The sequence below is a fragment of the Pygoscelis adeliae genome, unplaced genomic scaffold (genome assembly GCF_000699105.1).
Source record: "Pygoscelis adeliae isolate BGI_AS28 unplaced genomic scaffold, ASM69910v1 Scaffold294, whole genome shotgun sequence".
Taxonomy (NCBI): Eukaryota; Metazoa; Chordata; class Aves; order Sphenisciformes; family Spheniscidae; genus Pygoscelis; species Pygoscelis adeliae.
In genome coordinates this window covers 3196111-3215450 of record NW_008824722.1, presented here as the reverse complement: position 1 = coordinate 3215450, position 19340 = coordinate 3196111, and the positions used below count along the sequence as shown (strand labels likewise).

Genomic DNA, 19340 nt, shown 5'->3' with positions numbered 1-19340 from the left:
CTCTACATGTCCTTCCATTGCGTGTGGTGGGGGAATAATATCTTCATCTGAATCCCATACATCCATTCCAAGGTTACTAAGAGGAATAAAAACATCTCACATAAGCTTCCTTTTTTTAAAACGTATCATTGAGAGAGTAAAAAACCCACATAAAATTCTTCAGTTTCGAATGACAGAAATTTTTATATGTTAAGTTAAATTTACAGACATTCATAACTTAGCAAATTTTAATCTTGTAAATTTATTTGGGGAAGGGCTCCAGGGAAAGCAAAGAGAATACCTAAACTTCATAAGCTTGGAACAACATCCTAAAGGATGTGAGACAAGCACCATACCCATTCAAAAATCTGACACAGGACTAACTTAATTATGCACAGACTATAAAACAATGATAGCAGTAAAACAAAGGGCATTCAATTAAACTAAAAAGACGCAAATCAGTCAGGTATTATTTTAAAATCAATCTACTGCTACAAGGTATCATTCGCACAAATAACTTGGGAAGATGTAAAGGTTAGCTGTTCTTAGGTGAATATGATAAGCATAAAATTCTTACACATCAGGGATACAACTACTATGAACACAGGAGTTGAGAACATTCTTCCACCTTCCCATACTTTTTTATTCCTAAAACTGTCGTACTTTTTTTTTTTAAAGTATCTGGTTCTATCATGCCAACAGCAGGCAGATCATAGACCTTACAAAGAAATCTTTGCAGTGGCTCCTTTCAGCTTATAAAGAAAGAATACAGACTCAATACACTTGTCATAGTATGATAAAACCACACCAACGTTCAATAGTAGTTGTCAGGTTAAAAAGATCTTTTGAACTATATAAATTCAAAAGATGAACAAAGGAAGTACACTGCACGTCATGTTAGTCATATCAGAAGTCTTACAATATATGTATAGTTGCATATTAAAAGTTTAAGAGAGGGTTAATTTTGGCTTATGACTGGAAGTGAACTTTTCAAAATACCAGTAGACATACTGGAAAATCTTACCCATACAACTAAAAGCTTTTGTTTACCTTCTCATTGGTTGTGTTCTGAGATCTGTGAGATACACAAGACCATCCATGCGATGACCTCTAGCATCGCCAAAAGCTGAAGAAAAAAAAGACACAAATCTAATGAAATGTGCTCAAACTGAGCCACAAAAATGTGAAAGGCAAGTTTCTGTTCACCATGAGATTCTGAATTTGAAACAATTCTAACCTGGTATTAAATACTTCAGCAAGCTGGCAATATTGCAGCATTTTTTCTAAACAACTGAAACTAGTAGTGGTAGCAACCTATGACTGAAAACCCCCTTCAAAGCAAAAGGAAAAAAAAAAAAGATTTTAAGCAGCTGAAACATACTCCTACTATGCTGTCAATTTGCTAATGCTGAAGCCTTGCCTGGAATAGAATCAACAGTCAGAAAATCTTCTGTGGAAGCCAGCAAATGAAATAACTCTAAGGATACTAAAATAGAATCGTAGTATTTGTGAATACAATTGTAGTAATTGTGAATTACAATCTAACGTGTGCCTCCGTTCAAACTGTATAAATACCTTGGATTGCTGCCTCTGGATCCCAGCCTTCAACATCTATAAGGTATCTGAAGAAAAATATGATTAGATTATTGTCCCAAAGGGATTACAGATTAATGTAAGGACACTATCTTTTGTGAACAATGATTTCTGTTTTTATACAACCCTTACCTACATATAAGGTAGCCAGTTCTATTGATTCCATTAGTACAGTGAACGCCAATGAGTTTGTCTATCAAAAAGGAAAACAGAGTCTTTAATAGTTCAGAATGTGAAATTACTAAAAAATTAGTGCAAGACAAAAAAAAAAGCTGTACTTTTCTAGCAAAGTAATGACATAATGCTTGCTATTTACAAAATTATACTGTCACGCCTGTAAACGAACAGACACATCCAGACTTTGTCCTCTTCGTGCTGGATCTCTAGCAGAGTTAGCTCACTACTTCCAAACCTGTGAAGACTGAGATTAACTCTGCCACTCTTTCTTAACGTAGGAAAAAAGAAAGACGAGTAAGGTAAAGGTAAAGGTAAGGTAAAGGTAAAGTATCAGAACTGCAGAAACAGCAGAAAAAGAATAAAATACAGTTTTGAAAGCAAATCTAAACAAGCAAATGTAAAATTGAGGAACTTAACTTACAGATTCTCATAAAACCTACCAAAAGGAGAAAATAAACATAATAGCCCAGTGTCTAGGAATATGAAATACATTACTAGAAGAATTCATTTAACTGGACTAAAAATTTGGATCATTACTGGGATGAACCATAGAGATGAGGAATTTAGGTTCATGCATGGAGGAAAGAAGCACTCTAATGGGAACCAGTAACCTCTAAAGAAATCTTGTCTTTTTTGGAAAGCTTATACTAATCAGCTAAAGTCTAAAAAGCAGAATAACTTACTATTATTAGGGTGTTTCAAATGAGGTATTTCCAACAGAAATAGGGAAACACTAATATGGTCATGCAAGGCACTGATAAAACCTCATCCAGACTATTCCATACAATTCTAATTACCTATATTTAATGAAAAAAAAAATGAAATATGTATAGAAAGGGCTACTATAATGGTCACAAAAAAAGTTTGAGACAGGGCCTAGGAGGCTTGTCTTATTTAGTCTGTAAAACCAAATCTGAGATACTGAATATAATAATGGGCATGGAGAACAACAATACTTAAGGGCAAAGTTGGCATAAGAATAAACGGGTATTAACTGATTGAGAGTTTTAGGCTAGATTTTAGATGAAAAACTTTAATCATCAGAAGAACAAAGTTGTGGCAGAGACAAAGTACTGACAGTGTCTTTGAAATGGGACCTTGATAAGTTTTTGAATGAGATAAAATACAGCTGTATGCCACAGAACAGGACAGTCACATTGCAATGTAAGCTTATTACAAGTTGGTGTCTTAACTATTCAGACACTAAAAAAACCCCAACTTCTCAAATATTTTATTTAAGAACAATCCTGAGAAATTTTAGGGGTAGTCTAAAACAGAGGGCAAGTTACAGATGAGTAAGTTAATATAAAAATGAAAGTTCTCCCAACTCTGAAGTTACATAAACCCTGCCAAAATGGTCTTACTAGCTGAAACTGCAGGTCTTCATCCAGTAACAAATTAGGAATTGATTCTCTCAATTCTGAGAATCAGAAATAATTAGATTCAAATACAAACTGTTCTTTGTCACACGAAAAATCACTAGATCAAAACTAGAAGAAAACTAGTAGTTTCCAAGTAATTTCCCTAAGCCAAAAAAGAGCGAAGGAAGAACTTACACACTAACTTCCTAAGCAAGGACAAAGGCTTCTTCTTACACCTTTTAATTTTCACAGCACTTTTAATTCAGGCTCTCATACCTGAGATTTAGGTCAGAGCTCTTTCACAAAACAGAGTTGACCATCCACAGCAAAACCACGGTTATGCTCTGCAGCAAAAACTGTATGCACTTGGGCAGTTAATATCTCTACTTTCTCACAGAAAATGCCAAAGTAACCACAGCAAATAGCATGAAAAAGCTTGAGAGACTGGTCCTTCAATATTGGGTAGACAAACAGTTGAAATCTGCCCACAAAGAATCACTAGCAAAAAAAGTGAGAAGGTAAAACCTGCAAACAGGCTGTGGCAAAATACACGCAAATTTATTTCCACAAAAAGCGCCTTATACCATCTCAGCAAGAAGTGTATTATTGCATAAACACTGAAACAGCAGCAGATCTACACTGTGGAAACATTGACACTGTGTCTGTAATATCATTTTTAAGAATTGCTAGGATATGAGGGCAATAATGGACTCAAATCAAAAAACCGCTACGTCAGACTAAACTGACTTAAGTTGCTCACATGTATCAGCGCCTATTGCCATCAGAGAAACTCTGTGCTATTTAGAACATCCATAAGGGGCTGGCAGCTACAACACTAAGCTGATGGTAGACAACCTGGGTCAGACAGATGAAAGCCTTGTTGCAGTTGCTTTGACACATAACGCAAATATAATACTATTAGGAAGGACATTTAAGTTACTAGTCATTTTTGAAAAAGACATGTATTGAATACAAAGAAGATATGTAGTGCTTCACATAACGTATCTTATTATGATAGCAAAGTGGAAAGTGCTGTGGAAGGTCTGACATCCCTGGTGTCTAAAATATCTATTGAAATTAATTAAATTATACAGTTAGCTCTGAAACAAAATTTTTGTTTTTTTACAGCATAAGATGCTGATATTTACCATTTCCCGCATTTTCCCACAGGAATTTTCTGACCCATTTTTTGAACTGTAGGATAGTAGCATTATCGGGGACTTCAAGTCCAACAGTATAAAGTTTCTTATACTGCACACTTTTAGGTAAATCCTAGCAACAAGAAGAAAAAAAAATAATAAAAATTATTGAAGTCTTGCACAATGAAAAACCTTAAGCAGTATCTAACATAATGCCAATGTAAAACAATAGTTCAAATCCTGAATAGAAACTGAAAACAATCTTGACACAATTCTATAGAGATACACTCTCAGAAACTACCATTTACATTTCCACTTTAAAGACCTGATCTCAAACAAAGAACAGTTTCAACAGAAGACTTATTTCCCTCTGCTAATAAGGCAGCACATTAACTAGAGACCAGATTCTTGTAACTCCATTCTAACCCATTTTAGAATTATTAGCAATATTTGTCCCTCCCACCCACAATCATATATATACTCACATATTCACCCCCTTAATGCTTACAGCCCAGGTACGTTCAAAGATTAACATCATTATCACACTGCTATTTATTCTCCTTTTCAATAGGAGGCTGATTAATCACAATTGTTTGGACCTTATTGGTAAAAAATTTTAAATTAATGAAGTAGTTTAAAAATGTACACTTTTTTAGTGGATTCCACTAAAGATCAGTAAAAAAAGACCCTAGGAATAAATGAGAATGTCTTCAGGGCAAGACTGTAAGCCTTCTGCATCTTTTCTGTGGTGCCTGGCACTGAAGTCTGTACCCATTATTCTGAGTTACCATAATACAAATAAGCCACAAATGCAACTAGGTGGGAGGAGGAGTTATTTCCCCTGTGATAAAGCATTTAGTTTCTATTTGAGACACAAAATAAGTCTAGATGGCTCACTTGTCTATTCCAATTCAAGGTAAGCAAATGCGTAAATACTTTAGAACAGAGGTTGCAGTAACTAGCTGATTTTGTTATTATGCTTATATTACCTTAACTTCATAGTATCGCGTGGTATATGTTAAATCAATAATTAATCCAAGCTCCACATTTAGGGCTTTCATTGCAGCAATTAAGTCTTTTGGTGTAAATTTCTGGGTTGGGGTAAGCCTCTGGTTAATTGCCTACAATGAAAATGGAAGAGAAAGATTCTCTTTTTAAGTTAAAGTAATACGACATTTGTAATATTCAGCTTTTTTAATTAGGACTAGGAAACATCAGTATTCAAAAGGGAATGTTTACAGTATCAGAACTATATTCATGTATTATACGGTTAAAAATTAAAAGAAGCCAAATAAAAGAAAGCAAGAATTTGTTGTGTATTCCTATTCAGATGAAAATGCAAGAAAGCATGTGAGAATTTCCACTTGTACAATGTTAACAAACATTATTAAAATAAGCACTAATTTGATAGACACAAAGATCCTGCAAGATGCAGCATGTATATACTGATTTTTAAGTAACTAAACATCAGCAAAAAGTAAAACACCACAATCCCCTTTCCCCCAAACATACTTTGTCCTGCACAACACCACAAAATTAACAGTGTATTTCACATAAAACATTAGAAGTTGTGATACAAGAGTTCATTTCTTCTAAAGGTTTTAACTTTCACCCCACAAATGTTGTGCAGACATTTTTATCCCTGCTTCATCTCTTGGCAGACTGTACTTGCATGTCCTTTAGCATTGGGAAATATTAAATAAGACTAAAATACGGTGACTAAGAAAGCTGCATGTTGGTGGGTAATGAATAATTAATTTCATTTGACAGAAAGAGTGGGAAAAATTGTTTACTCACCCTATTGTAGCTGTGCTTTTTGAAATGTGTTCTTCACTCTAGGTATGAAAATGCCTCATACACGCAAGACTGGATTTTTTCTGAATAGTGTGCTTGTCCATTGTGAGAGCCTTTTGACACAGGCTCAGCCACAAACAATAAAGACCGAGGCAAAAGATGCAGCAGCCTCAACCACCTCTCAGTTCCTTTGTCAACAAGAAATTCAAGCAGACTGGACTCAGAACTAATGGAAAGGAAGGCAGCCACAGACCACACACCTCTTAGAACCACAGATGCTATAGTGTAATTAACCATTCCTTCTTTTGATTGTACGGATTATGATCTAAGATGCTATCAAGCACTTATCTCGAGTCTGGAAACAGACACAGGAAACCAAATTAAAGAATAAACAGCAGGACAGTCCTATCAAAGCTGGTATGTGATTAGGAAGCTTGAGCTAAAAAGAGTAGGGTAGAAAGCTTATAGAAGTATTCAGTCCTATGTATTTCAGATACTGGTGCACTGCTGAAAAAACAATGGAAGTTGTTGAGGTTCAAACAAAAGGAACAAGAGTCAGTTATCTCACTGCTATTCAGCAGTGATTTTTGGTAAAATCTGAAACTGAACTTAACTAACTTTGAGGTGACAACAGTAAATCTGCAAGAGGTCTACGACAGAACGTTAAAGAATTTTTTCTTTTACTATGTGAAGTCACACAAACTGAGGTGGAACACAATTTCTGAAATAAGATATGTCTAAACATATTGCTTGATTGACTAAACAGTTAAACGTGTTATGAAAGACTATGTTTTGAAAGACTATGTTTTGAATTTTCTGAAAAAGTCCTGCTGAGTATTCAGTAGGTTAGGTGTTTAATTGGGCTCTGAGAATGTGAGAAATCTGTATCAATTCTAAAATCCTTCTATGGCATGGGAAAGAACTTGCCCAGCCCTTACTATACTACAGTGTTACTGTTAGCATTACAGTGATGATCCGAAAGGAAGGACAGAAAACCCTTCCAAGTAAACCCATGACCTTAAAGCCTTTACTAGCAGCACATCTTCTGCCAAAACAATAACCCTCAAGTCTTGAAATACTGAAAATATGCTTTCTGCCTTTGGGTTAAATCACTAATCATCAATTTCATAATAGGTAGCAAAGAAGGAAACTGCTGTATATTTAAGAGGTCTGTTCCACCAATTTAATAATAGACTTCTGACAAGACTATGACCAATCAGGTCTTCAGCGTTTCCAGACACATTTACTGACCTCCACCTTCTTTGCAAAGACATCACAGCTTAGCCAGTTACGCATTTGATGTGTATTCTGCCACAAACTCCATGAGCTTCAAGCACAGTCTCTGGCAGACTTGTGATTTCTGTATCTTGCATAGTTGAGACTGAACAAACCGAAGGTACAGAAATGTTAGAGATTTTGCTTTCTTGGGTACCAGACTTTCTATCTGGCCAAGTTCACAGAACAGGGATCTATGCCCCAGTGAGATCAGTAGGACTCAAAGTGAGCAACACGCTGAAGTAGAGTGCCTACTTGTGATACATAAACTTTCTCTGAGAATGTCTGCCCTTTTTATGATCTCTGGTGGAGCTCCTTCCAGACTATCACAGGAGCTACAGGGGAAGAGTGAAGTTAGCAACGAACTATCTTCAGTGGCAGGGACAGGGAACTCGAAATACACGCACTGCACAAATCCTGCCTAGAATAGTGCAAAAAACTGGTGCTGGATCAAGTGGAATTACAGGAGCTGATGATGCAAAAATCCCCTCTCAAATACCTCAATAGCAAAGAAGCCAATTATAAATCTACTGAATTTTATATTCACTGCTAGATCCGTCCACTGGCCGTCTTTGGTAGAAAGACACACGGCTATTGTACTATCCATCAGTACCATGAAGAACATGACCAATGTCACGTATGAGATCCTTGGTGCCAAAGGAACCAAACCATCACACTAAATCTGTAAAAGCAGCTGCAGGAAGCAAACCCTGCAAGCATCCCACTTCAGTCATTGCTGATAAAAGCGAACTGAATGGTGACTGAAAACGTAATGGGCAATAGTATACCCAAAGAACCACATTTTTTGTATATGAGTACTAGAGTGCCATCTGTAGACTACGGCTTAGACGGAATATTTACTCTTAACTGCTAAGGTCATGTCTAGCCACTGAACTTTAAAAGAGCTTAGAAACTTCCTGTGTATCTGAAGCAAGGACTTGTAAGAGTTAATTTATACAGCACTTGTGTTAATTTATACAGAAGGGCAAATTTGCTCTATTTGCTCTACGCCTCAATCCACCAAAGAACTGAAGAGTCTGAAAAAGACAGCCTCCACATTTTGTATTGTCACAAAGAATTAAAAGATCTGATGCAGTGTATTTAATAGATTAAGATTGCACTCCTTGTTAGTAAGAATGTAAAGGAAGTACTAAGACATTAATAAAGGAAATCTATAGAGACTTACGTTTTAAATATACTGCATTCCTCCAGATCACTGACGCTTTTTGCTTATGAAACTGGTAATCTGAATCTATAATTTTAAAAGTACTGCAGTGGCTGGTATCCTTTAATAAGTGCTTTGATTTCTGTAAAATTGTATTTTGGCTTACATAGATTGTTATTCATATCATAATCCCTTCCATATGATTTTCTTACAACAGGCATGAAAAGATGTTAGATAAGAGAATGAATTTAGGCCACTTAATAGTGATCAAATGAATCATGCTGATTGGTTAGAGATTTTATGATTTTAAAAAGATAAATAAAAAGACTAACACCAAATACAAATTTTAAAAGAAAGAGAAAAAATATAGAATATTATGTAAAAAAGCCACTAGTAGATGACTGGAAGGGCTAAATCTGAATAAATTATTTTTTCATAAAACTTTTCTGAAGTTTGCATGAATATTCACACTAGTCTTCATTACTTTTGCACTGTATCTAATAGAGCCAATCTGTAGTTGCTTTTTATACATACCCCTTTTAAAGGTACTTTGAATGCAATAAATCTAGTTCCTGGTATAGGCTGTCCAACTGGTGTCAAACTCCGCCATCTGTAATGAAACAAATATTTATTTTTAAATATTTTCAAATGACATGATTCAACACAAGACACCCGCACCTTCATGTAAAACGTCTAAAAAAAAAGTTCCTCTTTGGCAAAACAAAGCACATAAAAATTATACTCCTTTAAAATTATAGTAACTGACTTCAAATTCTGGGAAGTATCTTAAAAATATCAGGCAAATCTGGTGCCATATTTCACAGTTTGAATAGAACAGTTATTTCAAACTTCTCCAAGCAGAAAGATATGATAGTTATCTTTTTTCTATGATGGGCCATGCAGCTACTAGCATAATATATTAAGATTTAGATTTCCAAACAGCAGGATTGAATAGTTCCTAAAATTCCTTGACCACATATGCAAGAAATCGTAACTGATGTGCACAAGTTTGAAAAAATGACCAGTTAAACCCTGATATGTAAGTAAAACCTTTTTAAAAATCCATCTTCCATTAGTAACCTGCCTGTTTCACCAAGAAACTAAAATCTTTTTAGAATAACTCTAAAAAGTTGTTGTTATATATTTGAATAAAATTAATAGATTAGCATTATTTTGGGATAAAAGAAACAGGGAGTTGCCTAAAAGATGCTGGAAGAATATCAACAAAATATTGCTACAGCACTGATCAGGGCAGAAGCTTATTTAGCACACTACACAGCTTAAATAAAGACATTTTTATTGTTTGCAAGTCTAAAGTCAGGAGCCATAATAAAACAAATCTTTATTCTCCGTAGAGCACTACTACAAAGAAAACAGAGATATTGTGCATGATTAGTCTTATCGTACAGTAGAATTATGTCCCCAAATCTGCAATTATTCCATGAAGTGGTTTCAAGGTATCATCAGGACATTTGAAAACAGTCTTTTTCCTTCCTCCTTCTTCAACTTCCAAAATATTCCTCCCCTCAAAATGGTAGGACAGCATTTACAAACGAGTAGCACCAATATAAAGCAAAGCAGATGGGTAAGGTTCAACAGGTAAAAAAGTATTCTTATATTATAGTTGGTGGTAATTTTTCAACTTGGCTGAATCAAACACCTTTAAAAAGTTGTCATTTGCTCGCATCAATCATTTAATTGACAATGAAATGCAAAGTTTACTTTTATTAAAAATACAAAGCTTCTACATTTTGCCAATGTGTTTACTTTGTAATATGCTGCTTTTTCAAAGAAACATTCTTGACTGCACTTTCTCTTGGTACTTTGAAAAATACAGAGAATATGCCATCACACCAAAACTTAGCAAAAATCACCTACTGATAATGAAGATTTGTTACAACACTCATAATACTAGTGATTCCAAAACCACAAAGAACTGGTATTCACAAATTCTCCATTGTACTGAAAAAACTCTTGACGTATCACATTTCAGAGATTTCAGGTTTTTTTAAACAGTACGAGAAGCTTTATCTGAAGAAGAGAACAAGTTAGTCAGCAGATCCATTTTACCTTCAAAGAGGTCACTTACTAAATTTAGGACTTTTATTTCTTCTCCTCACGTGAGGACAGATTATCTCTATGACCTCAGAAGATGCAGCTGGATGACTTAAAATGTACATGGCCTTTTTGCATTCTCAGCTTGTACCTCAACTATTAAAATACAAAACATTTTCATAAAATTCTTTAACACTGGTGCCCATTCACTTACAATTTTCTGAATTAAAGTTTAAATTAATCTCTTCCTTTAAAGGGAGCATCCAACAGCTTCTAGATTCCTTTCTGATTTCTACAAAACCACATCATTTATGAAATAAACTGAATAGTCTATTTTAAAATATTCTAACCACAGAGTATTTTGCTTTGTTCACAATTCCCATATGGGACCGTAACAAAACCCAGATGTTGGCTGGCAAAATTTTCAATGAATATCCATAATCGTACTTGTCATAGTATATAAATCCTAACATTACTATTCATACATGCTTGGAAGTAACAAAGGAAACACACAGCATGGTGACCGGAAGCGTAATTGATACTAACAAATCATGTAACAATCTACTACATCAATGTCTTTAGCACTAACTTATCTTTTTCGTCTTCATCATGAGCTGAAGAACAGATTGAGGCTCACAATGTAGACATACAGATGCTTAGTTTAATGGATAACAAATGAAATAACAAAAGAGTAATAATAACTCAGCATTAGGCTGTTGCAAACAGCTGTCACGTAGAAGACAGAAGGTGAGAAGGTGTAAGGGCAAGCAGAGATTAAATCACTGAGAGGTGTTTGCAGTAAAACCTTTTACTAAATTCTGAATTATTGCAGGAACTTTGTACCCCATAATTGCAATGAGGGAACAAAAACAGTCTCCTACTTATATATTCCCTTAGCTTAGGATAGTTGCATATGGGGAAAAAAGCACGTTCTCAATCACCATAGCCTGAAAAGCATTGCTCAAAAAATTACATATCATGTACTATCGAAGAAAAGTGTTCTAACTTGAGAAGTCTTCCCAAATGAATTTTCAAGCTTGTAAACTTTGGAGTCTGGTAGTTGTACACTAGTTGTAAAATATGAAAACAAAAATCTGAGACTACGTTCAATTTACCCTAGTTTAAGATAGAGAAATTGTATATGAATCCATTAAGATCATAAACAGCGTAAATGGACTGAAAATATTACCAAAGCTAACAAAACCGACAACATAATGAATTATCTTAGTTGCAAGGAGTGCTCAGTTAAAAAAATAAAGAAACAAAATCTACAGAAAAACTGTGAAATCCACCCTGCGCATAGTTTAATTTTATCTCATTCACTTCATCTTAGAAAGGTACTGAATGCTGTGAACCGCATTTAGATGTGTATTTAATCTGAACTACTGTTAAAATTAATGACAAAGTCAGGTTTAGTACCAGCTCCTGCCTCTCGCTAATGTTAATAACTCTGGAAATTACATGCCTTTATTTAAAACAAGGAAATACACTTCCTGCTTTTGCTCTTAAACTTCCAAATAGAATTAGAAAATGGGCTGTACCTGGAGATAGAGAAACTAGTGCCGCAAATGCTGTCATAGAAATAAAACAAACAAGAACACGGTATTTTTTCTTCAACCTAGTTCGATTACTCTTTGGTGTTACGTCTACCAATAAAATGTACCAAATGCTTTACAAAAGTAGGATTTAACCTGATAGCCACCCATATTCACATATACATGTTTAGAAACATTTTGAAGGAAGGCAGAAGTAAAAAAATCCCAACCACAGAAGAGCAATTACCTTATGTAGTAAGACAATTTAAAAGATGCCATAGATTAGAAATTCAGATCTTTTTTAACCTGCTTTCTCTTGGAAAACTGTGAGTGGAAATCTACCATGATTATCATAAATACGAGCAATTATGAGCCAGTAAGAAATAATCAAAAAAAGGCTTAAAAATCTTATTTTCTTTAATTAGCAATGTAACAAAGACTTTGTAAAAATTCTGAACTTTTTTTCAGATTAAGGGATTGACAGAACAATGCACCAGGATTACACAGTTTATTGTCAGACCTTAATAAACTTGGGTTTTTATTCTCCTGTTTTTAAAGCCGTTTAAATCCTCCCAGAAAAAAATCTGCAAAATCAGCAAGAAACTCAAAAGCTGTTGACAGCTCTATGGTAGAAAATGAGCAGAAGGCACTCTTCATCAGAAAATATAAAGGGTATGTGTTCCATGTTATCTTTAAAATGATATTTAAAAAGGAAATTTCAGCATACTGCTGCAGAACTAAAAATTATCTCAAATTAAAACCAGCATATTGAAATTAAGTACTTAAGAGAGAACAGCACTTAAATAAAAAGTGACATATTGCGCACACATGATATGTTTTCAATTACAGCTTTATTTTTTTAAGTTTTCAAACAGGTAAACAATCCATGGTCTACATGCAAACCAAGACCTGAAAGTCAACAAAACATATAAATCAACCAATTATTTAACTATTTAGCTTTTGGAGTTCCCACTTCCCTATCACATTTTGTCTTCATCACTCCCAACTACCATCAATTATCTTAAAACACAGGCAGAATTTTGCTTGCCATTCTGAACAAAAGAATCACTTCTTGGTTGAGAAAAAGTGTTGAAATCGAACTAAAAAATCGTTCTCCTCTCCCTCTGAAATTTCTGTGATGCTTGAATGGCTTCCAGTTAAATAACTAACTACAATTATTATTGATACTACAGACTCTAGTCAGCTAATCTGTTAGAGGTTTTTAAGTCTAGTTTACATGAAAATATATTACTCTGCTTATCCATTTTAATTTAAATGAAAAGCAAGCATGTTTTATTGTCTTTTTAATCTAAAAATTTCAGAGCTATTCAGTAAAACAACAGAAAAGAAACTAGCTTCCTGCATCCTAGTAGAAGTTTACAAGACACGTGATCTAGATTAGCCCAAGAATCTAGCAGCGATATGCTTTGTAACAGCAGCAACTGGTGAAATGGCCTCTGTTTGAGGACAAAAGAAAAAAAACAAACTGCAACAAGCTCAGAAAAACACTTGTAAAAAACAATCAGCTCCAAGACCAATCAGCTGAGGATCATCAACAGGGCCCGCATAGCTTCAAGTGGGATAACAGAAGACATTATAGAAATGCCCATGATAAAGACAAGCTTACAGTAAATTTGAGTAAGGCAAAATTTAGTATTCATCCTGAAGCCTCTTTAGTTAAGCTCAAAGGTATGTTGAATACCAAGATAATAATCCAAGCAAAGAACATTGTAATAGCTATATTTTGCATAATCTTGCTATTAGAAAAATGTGATAGCAAAGATCCTTATGTAAGTTTTTAAACATACAAAACTACATATCAATGAACTGCAAAACAGCACAGATTGTAAATATCACTAATATTTGTAATTATTCAACACAATTTTGAAATCCAGTTAAGAAAACTTTATTCATTTGATATGAGCATAATTTGTAGTTGTTAAAGTAAATCTTACTATGAATCAATTCTAAAACTTAGAAAATTATACTGGAAGTTATAGCTACTGTATCCCCTTAACAGAAGTGTTAAACTAAAATATGACAAAACTGTGTGTTCCACACCTGGCTCTACTAAAAGTTTTAACTGAAGCAGACAAAATACGCAGCTGTATGTAATTCATAATCATTTAAACAGATGGATACCTTACTATTTATTTTCTTCTGTGATTTTTAAAAAGAAAAATATTATGTTTCATATAAAGATATTACGTACATTTTTAATGGCAACCTAGACAAGAAAGCTACTAAATAATTCATAGGTACAATACAACGGAAACACTGAATGGGAAATAATTTGGAAGTTTCATGTCTTCAGTTTGTCAGATCCCCATGACAGTTACATAAAAATATAGAGCACAGCAAACTGTCAACAGATAGCCTACAAGTTCTTTATGGCAAAACAGAACTTGGTCTTTTCTGAAGCTTAAACCCACTTCAGATCGCCTATGAAACCAATGCTTACATTAGCATATTCAAAAAAATCCCAACTCTATACTGTAATACCTCTACAGAGTAATTATGGTATTTTTGACAGGAAAACAACTTAAGTATAAAAGGAAGTAAACTCTCTTATCTTACATTTCTGTATGTAACATTCAGTTCAGCAATAACGTGTTCCAGTATTCCAGAGTAAGAGAAACTAGTACTGAACTCAAGGCATCAATTCAGAATGATTTTCATCTAATAGTTAAAAATCAGTTTTAGTAAAACAGTGTAATTAGGTACACATTACTCAAAAGCTACAGTGGGTGGAGAAGTAAGTCCAGAGAGCAGTATCTGAAGCTATGCTTAACAATTCAAGGGTTTCTACAATTCTGGAGCCCCTCATGAACATCTATGATTATGAAGCAGTTATAAGTTTAGAACTTACCTGGGCAAGTGAATTCCAAAACACCTCAAAAAGGATGATTATTGTAACCATAGAGAAACTCAAGTCTGAAATATTGTCTGTAGCAAGATCATTTAGAAAATACTACTTGGAACCTCTTCTCCTTTTTTTGGCTACTGGTACTGCACGATATACACACAGCTTTATTTTCTAAGTGGCTTCCATACCTCTACGGATACCAGATTCAATACTATTTTGCTGAAGAGAAGATAGCCCTACAAAGACCGTGACACACTGTCAAGACAGAACACATACTGAACACGCCCAAAGTGGAAGGGAGGGAATATAGCTCTTAATCATCTGTTACAACATAGATTTCTCACTTTGCTTTTCTTCAACCCCTACAAGTGGGATACAAATAAGTCATAGCTTGTAAGAAAATAGTGTGGATGTAAAGCATGGGAGAAGTTTCCTTATCATGTCAATAACTGCATAGCTTTGTACTTGTGGTATATTGTAACACGAAATATGGACCTTCAAGTCTTATAGCAATGTTATCATTACTCAGGTATTGTAAGAAGTAATTTCTCTCCATCCCACGTTTTTAAATGCAAACATTCTATGTCTGATGGTATGAAGCACTTTTACTTTACCAGTAAACTCTCACCTTACGGTAACCCTTCTCTCCCATCCACCCTTGAACATGCACAATCAGTTAAGCCATAGACTTCAACATTCCTGTCTAAATGAAAATGCTGATGCTTTTAAGTCTGCACAGAAACAATTCAGTTAAACATGTATGTTTATGGTGCATAGACAGAAATAATTTGGCTTTGTCTTTATAATAAAGAGATCCCACTCCTGGTATTTTTTTATGCCATTTAAGGGAAACATGCAAGAAGGTGACATTTCTGCGGATGCTTTTCAGAACCGAACCTGAGTTTATGAAATTACACCCACAGTAGGATTTTGGACGCTGATGCACAAACATGTACAGATCTGTAAAAACATCACAGTATTTTATGACTGTTCATTATGTAAGTTGAACTCCTTTTACTGGCTGGTTCTCCACTACAATATTACAGTATACAACTACTGAAGGACAATAGCATTTCAGACACTGCGAAGAACCAGAACTTGACTACATGGTGGAAACTGCAGTGCAAGGGGTCACTTGAATCTCGCTGGTATACTGATGTCTCACTTCGTTACAAAATTACTTCTCCAGCACTACTTTCTAGGATTGAGACTGCAATGGACACTGTACACCTTAGCTCTCCTCCAAGACATTACTGGGAAAAGAGAGAAATGCTTTTTGCTCTGGAGGACTACATACAGGAAGTCTGGCTTCCAGTCCACCTCCTCCTCTCACTGCTGGAGCAAAGACTGTGCAAATAGCATCAGATCAAACATTCAGGGCAAGGGCTGAGTGACAGGGACACAAGAACAGGAGTGGGCCAAGAAGAACAAGGTACAAGACCAGCAGTGCAGATCCAGTGGCAACACTGGCAATTAACACCACTTTAATATTACTTTAGGTGCTAAGTACACTCAAAGTGCTGATATCTAGCAAGGTTGCCCAGTACTATAGCACAACCCTTACATAAAGGCAACTTTAATTATACTGCAGACACAGTATTGTAAAAGGTGATAGTAATTAGCTGACCAGTTAAAAAAAAATTCACCATTTCTTGTTTAGTTGCACTATTCCTAGCTACTTACAACTTAACTGAAACCTCAAGTTTATTGTATTGCTTTAATTAGCATAATGGCATTTGGAGTAAAACTGTTAAGAACCATATGAAGAATTGAGGCAGTAACAGAAAGACAATCTTAAAAAATGTCTGCATGTAGTATGACTTTCATTTATCTACTACAGTGTTTCTCTCGCAGTATCATTAAAAACAAAACCGTTACTGTTAGATTTATTGGTATTACAATACTGTGATATGATTGAGGTTGTACTTCCGTAGTATGCTACTGTCTGGACTGGTCCTTATCCTATAACGTACCACAATCTCACTTCTGCCAACAACTATTTCTGGGGCCAGTAAACTGCACGTGCAGGATCACCTCGGCTAAAAATAATTTCCTTAAGTCCTCTTCCAGGGTTCACTGCTTTTTTTTCCTGGTGTACTAAACTTATTCACAGTGAAGAACTACAACGTGCTGTGCTAGCACATGGATGACATCAATATATTGCTGCATGCGATTAGGAGACAGACAATTCCTTAAACTCCTTTACTGCCAAAAACCCAATACTGTGGATGTCAAGCCTGATTTGTTAATAGTATCAATAAGTAAGTATCTGGAGAAGCTGAAAGCACTTCAGTATCATGAGCTTTCTCAGTGTAACACTAACTTTATAACCAATTACTCCACAGTAGATGTTTCTCTCTCCTTGAAAGATACACAGGTATTAGTTTCCAATCATATAAGCCAAAAGTACAGTCCACTGCCTCTTCCATACTTAAGAAATGCACGTAGCCTGAAAGCTGCTCCGGTTCAAACACAAGGGGGAAAAAGAAGGGAGAAATGAGCACCCCATTCTCAAAGTTTTAGTAATAACTTCCAAGTATGGAAAAAACAAGGAGGACATTCTTTCAGGCTTTCTGCATTACTGCTTGCAAACCTAACCCACTTTAGCTCAATTTTGTCCAACTTTTAACTGAAATTTCATAGAAACTTCCAGAGAAAGACATGCTTAAATAGCTTTTCTTGAATTTTATTCTAATTTTAATCCCTGAGTTTGTCAGCTATGAAAAAAAACTTCAAAGTTTCTTGAAGTTATTTTAAAAATTTTGTTCATCTTTTGTTTCTATTTATTGCTTTTAGGCCAACATATTTTGCAGGAAACCATGCTTTTAGTATTCTATTGCTCCCCTTAAGAATTTGCTTAATAAACTTATTTAACACTTCCCCTGAAACCAGGATAATGTCAACCTTTCCTCAAACAATGTATAAACTGCAAGTAACTGTCCCATTACAGTGTGCCTTTGTATCTCAGCCCACACCCCTATCCAAGAAGTTTGTACTGATGTCAGCAGTAACACATGGGCTAAACTTTTAAACTTGGACTTCCTTTTTTTTTTTTTTCCAGTAGAGCTAGAGAATACAACTATATCTATTTTAAATGAGCTCATTCTATGGTCTCTATATGCACTCCCAATCAAGTCATAAGAAAGCCTGTATAGTGCATTTGGGGTTTTATTATTATTTTTGCCGATAAAACATTTTTGTTGTCCTCGTTAAAAACAAAAACGCAGGATGTTTCTGGACCTGAAGTAATGAAAATATTCCTTGATCACATACATGCAACCACCTGCTCCCATCTTATCAGCTCTTCCCCTACTCCTTGTAGCAAACATCCAAGTAGTCAGAAGGATGGACTACTCTCCCATTTCCCCAGTAAGTATACACCTGGGGGTAAGAAGGTTAGGAAGAAGGGACTGTGTTTGGCTGATGAAGGAGAAGTGTTCACAGACAGGCTGGAGCATTATACTCACCTGGGGGATGAAGTGCTGGGTTGTTCCTGTCTTGGAGAAGATACCTACCTTACCTGGCTGTAGGTGGTGAAGATGCTTGTGGCAAGAAAGCGCCTGGGGCAGTCAGTGCCCCTTCTCTGTGGGCAGAACTGTGCCCGCTCCTGCCTCTTGCTTAGTGTGAGGGATACTTACCCATCAGGGATAGTATTCTTCTTTACCATGCTGAAGGCAGGAGCAGGCAGAGCAGGAGGCAGCGGTGAAAGTGGGCACTGCAGCAAAGGAGAGAGAACCGCGCAGTTAACACGGTGCTATTCTCTTTCTCCATCAGTGGGCCTTTTCACAGGGCTGACCCTCAAGTAAAACAAACCAAGCAGTCAGCTGGGGCTTGAAGCCATCCTGAACAAGTTCTGCAGCTTGCAAGCTAGCCTATTTTCTCCACTGCTACAGTACGACAAGAGGGAAAGACAACAACTCACCTCTCCTCTCCAGGAGATCAAAAGAAACAGAGAGGAGAGGCAGCAGGTTTCTCTCTAACTCTAGCAGCAGCGCTGCAGGGATGAAGATCTTCCTGGCAGTCCCTTCCGTCCCTCTCCTGTGGCTCGAGCAGTCTGTTCTGCCCTTGTGCTCGCACAGCTATAACTCTTGTCTCAACGAGAAGAAACTCCAGGCAGCTGCAAGAGGCGAGGCCGGCACCTCAGCAAGGGAAGGATCATCACCTGCCCCACTCTAACCTAGACGGGTCCGATCCCGCTAGACCCTGGACACCGTCAGGGCGCCCCCCGCCGCTCTCAGTGGGACCAGAGCAGGGAGGAGAGGGGCGAGGGGAGCTACCCCCCTCCGCGGAGGGCCCATGTCCGCCGCTCCAGAGAAGACGCTTGAGGCTGGCGTGAGGCTCCCTCCTCAAAGCCGCATGTCTCCGCCAACGCAGGGAGGCCCAGGGAGGGCCACCCCCCAC

The 19340-nt window shown here is 36.2% G+C and overlaps 1 protein-coding gene across 1 annotated transcript in view; it reads right to left on the bottom strand.

Annotated features, from left to right (window-relative positions):
• Positions 1–18961, bottom strand: part of LOC103916351 (RNA/RNP complex-1-interacting phosphatase-like) — a 20123-nt gene extending 1162 nt beyond the window's left edge. Inside the window, exons 1-9 of the mRNA XM_009323324.1 lie at positions 18862–18961; positions 18578–18654; positions 9018–9093; positions 5239–5370; positions 4259–4382; positions 1705–1765; positions 1555–1601; positions 1030–1105; positions 7–76 (exon numbers count right to left, since the gene is read on the bottom strand). Coding sequence (XP_009321599.1) covers positions 7–76; positions 1030–1105; positions 1555–1601; positions 1705–1765; positions 4259–4382; positions 5239–5370; positions 9018–9093; positions 18578–18606 — 615 coding nt within the window. The 5' untranslated portion in view covers positions 18607–18654; positions 18862–18961. The remainder of the gene's footprint in view (positions 1–6; positions 77–1029; positions 1106–1554; positions 1602–1704; positions 1766–4258; positions 4383–5238; positions 5371–9017; positions 9094–18577; positions 18655–18861) is intronic.
• Between the last annotated feature and the right edge of the window lie 379 nt (positions 18962–19340).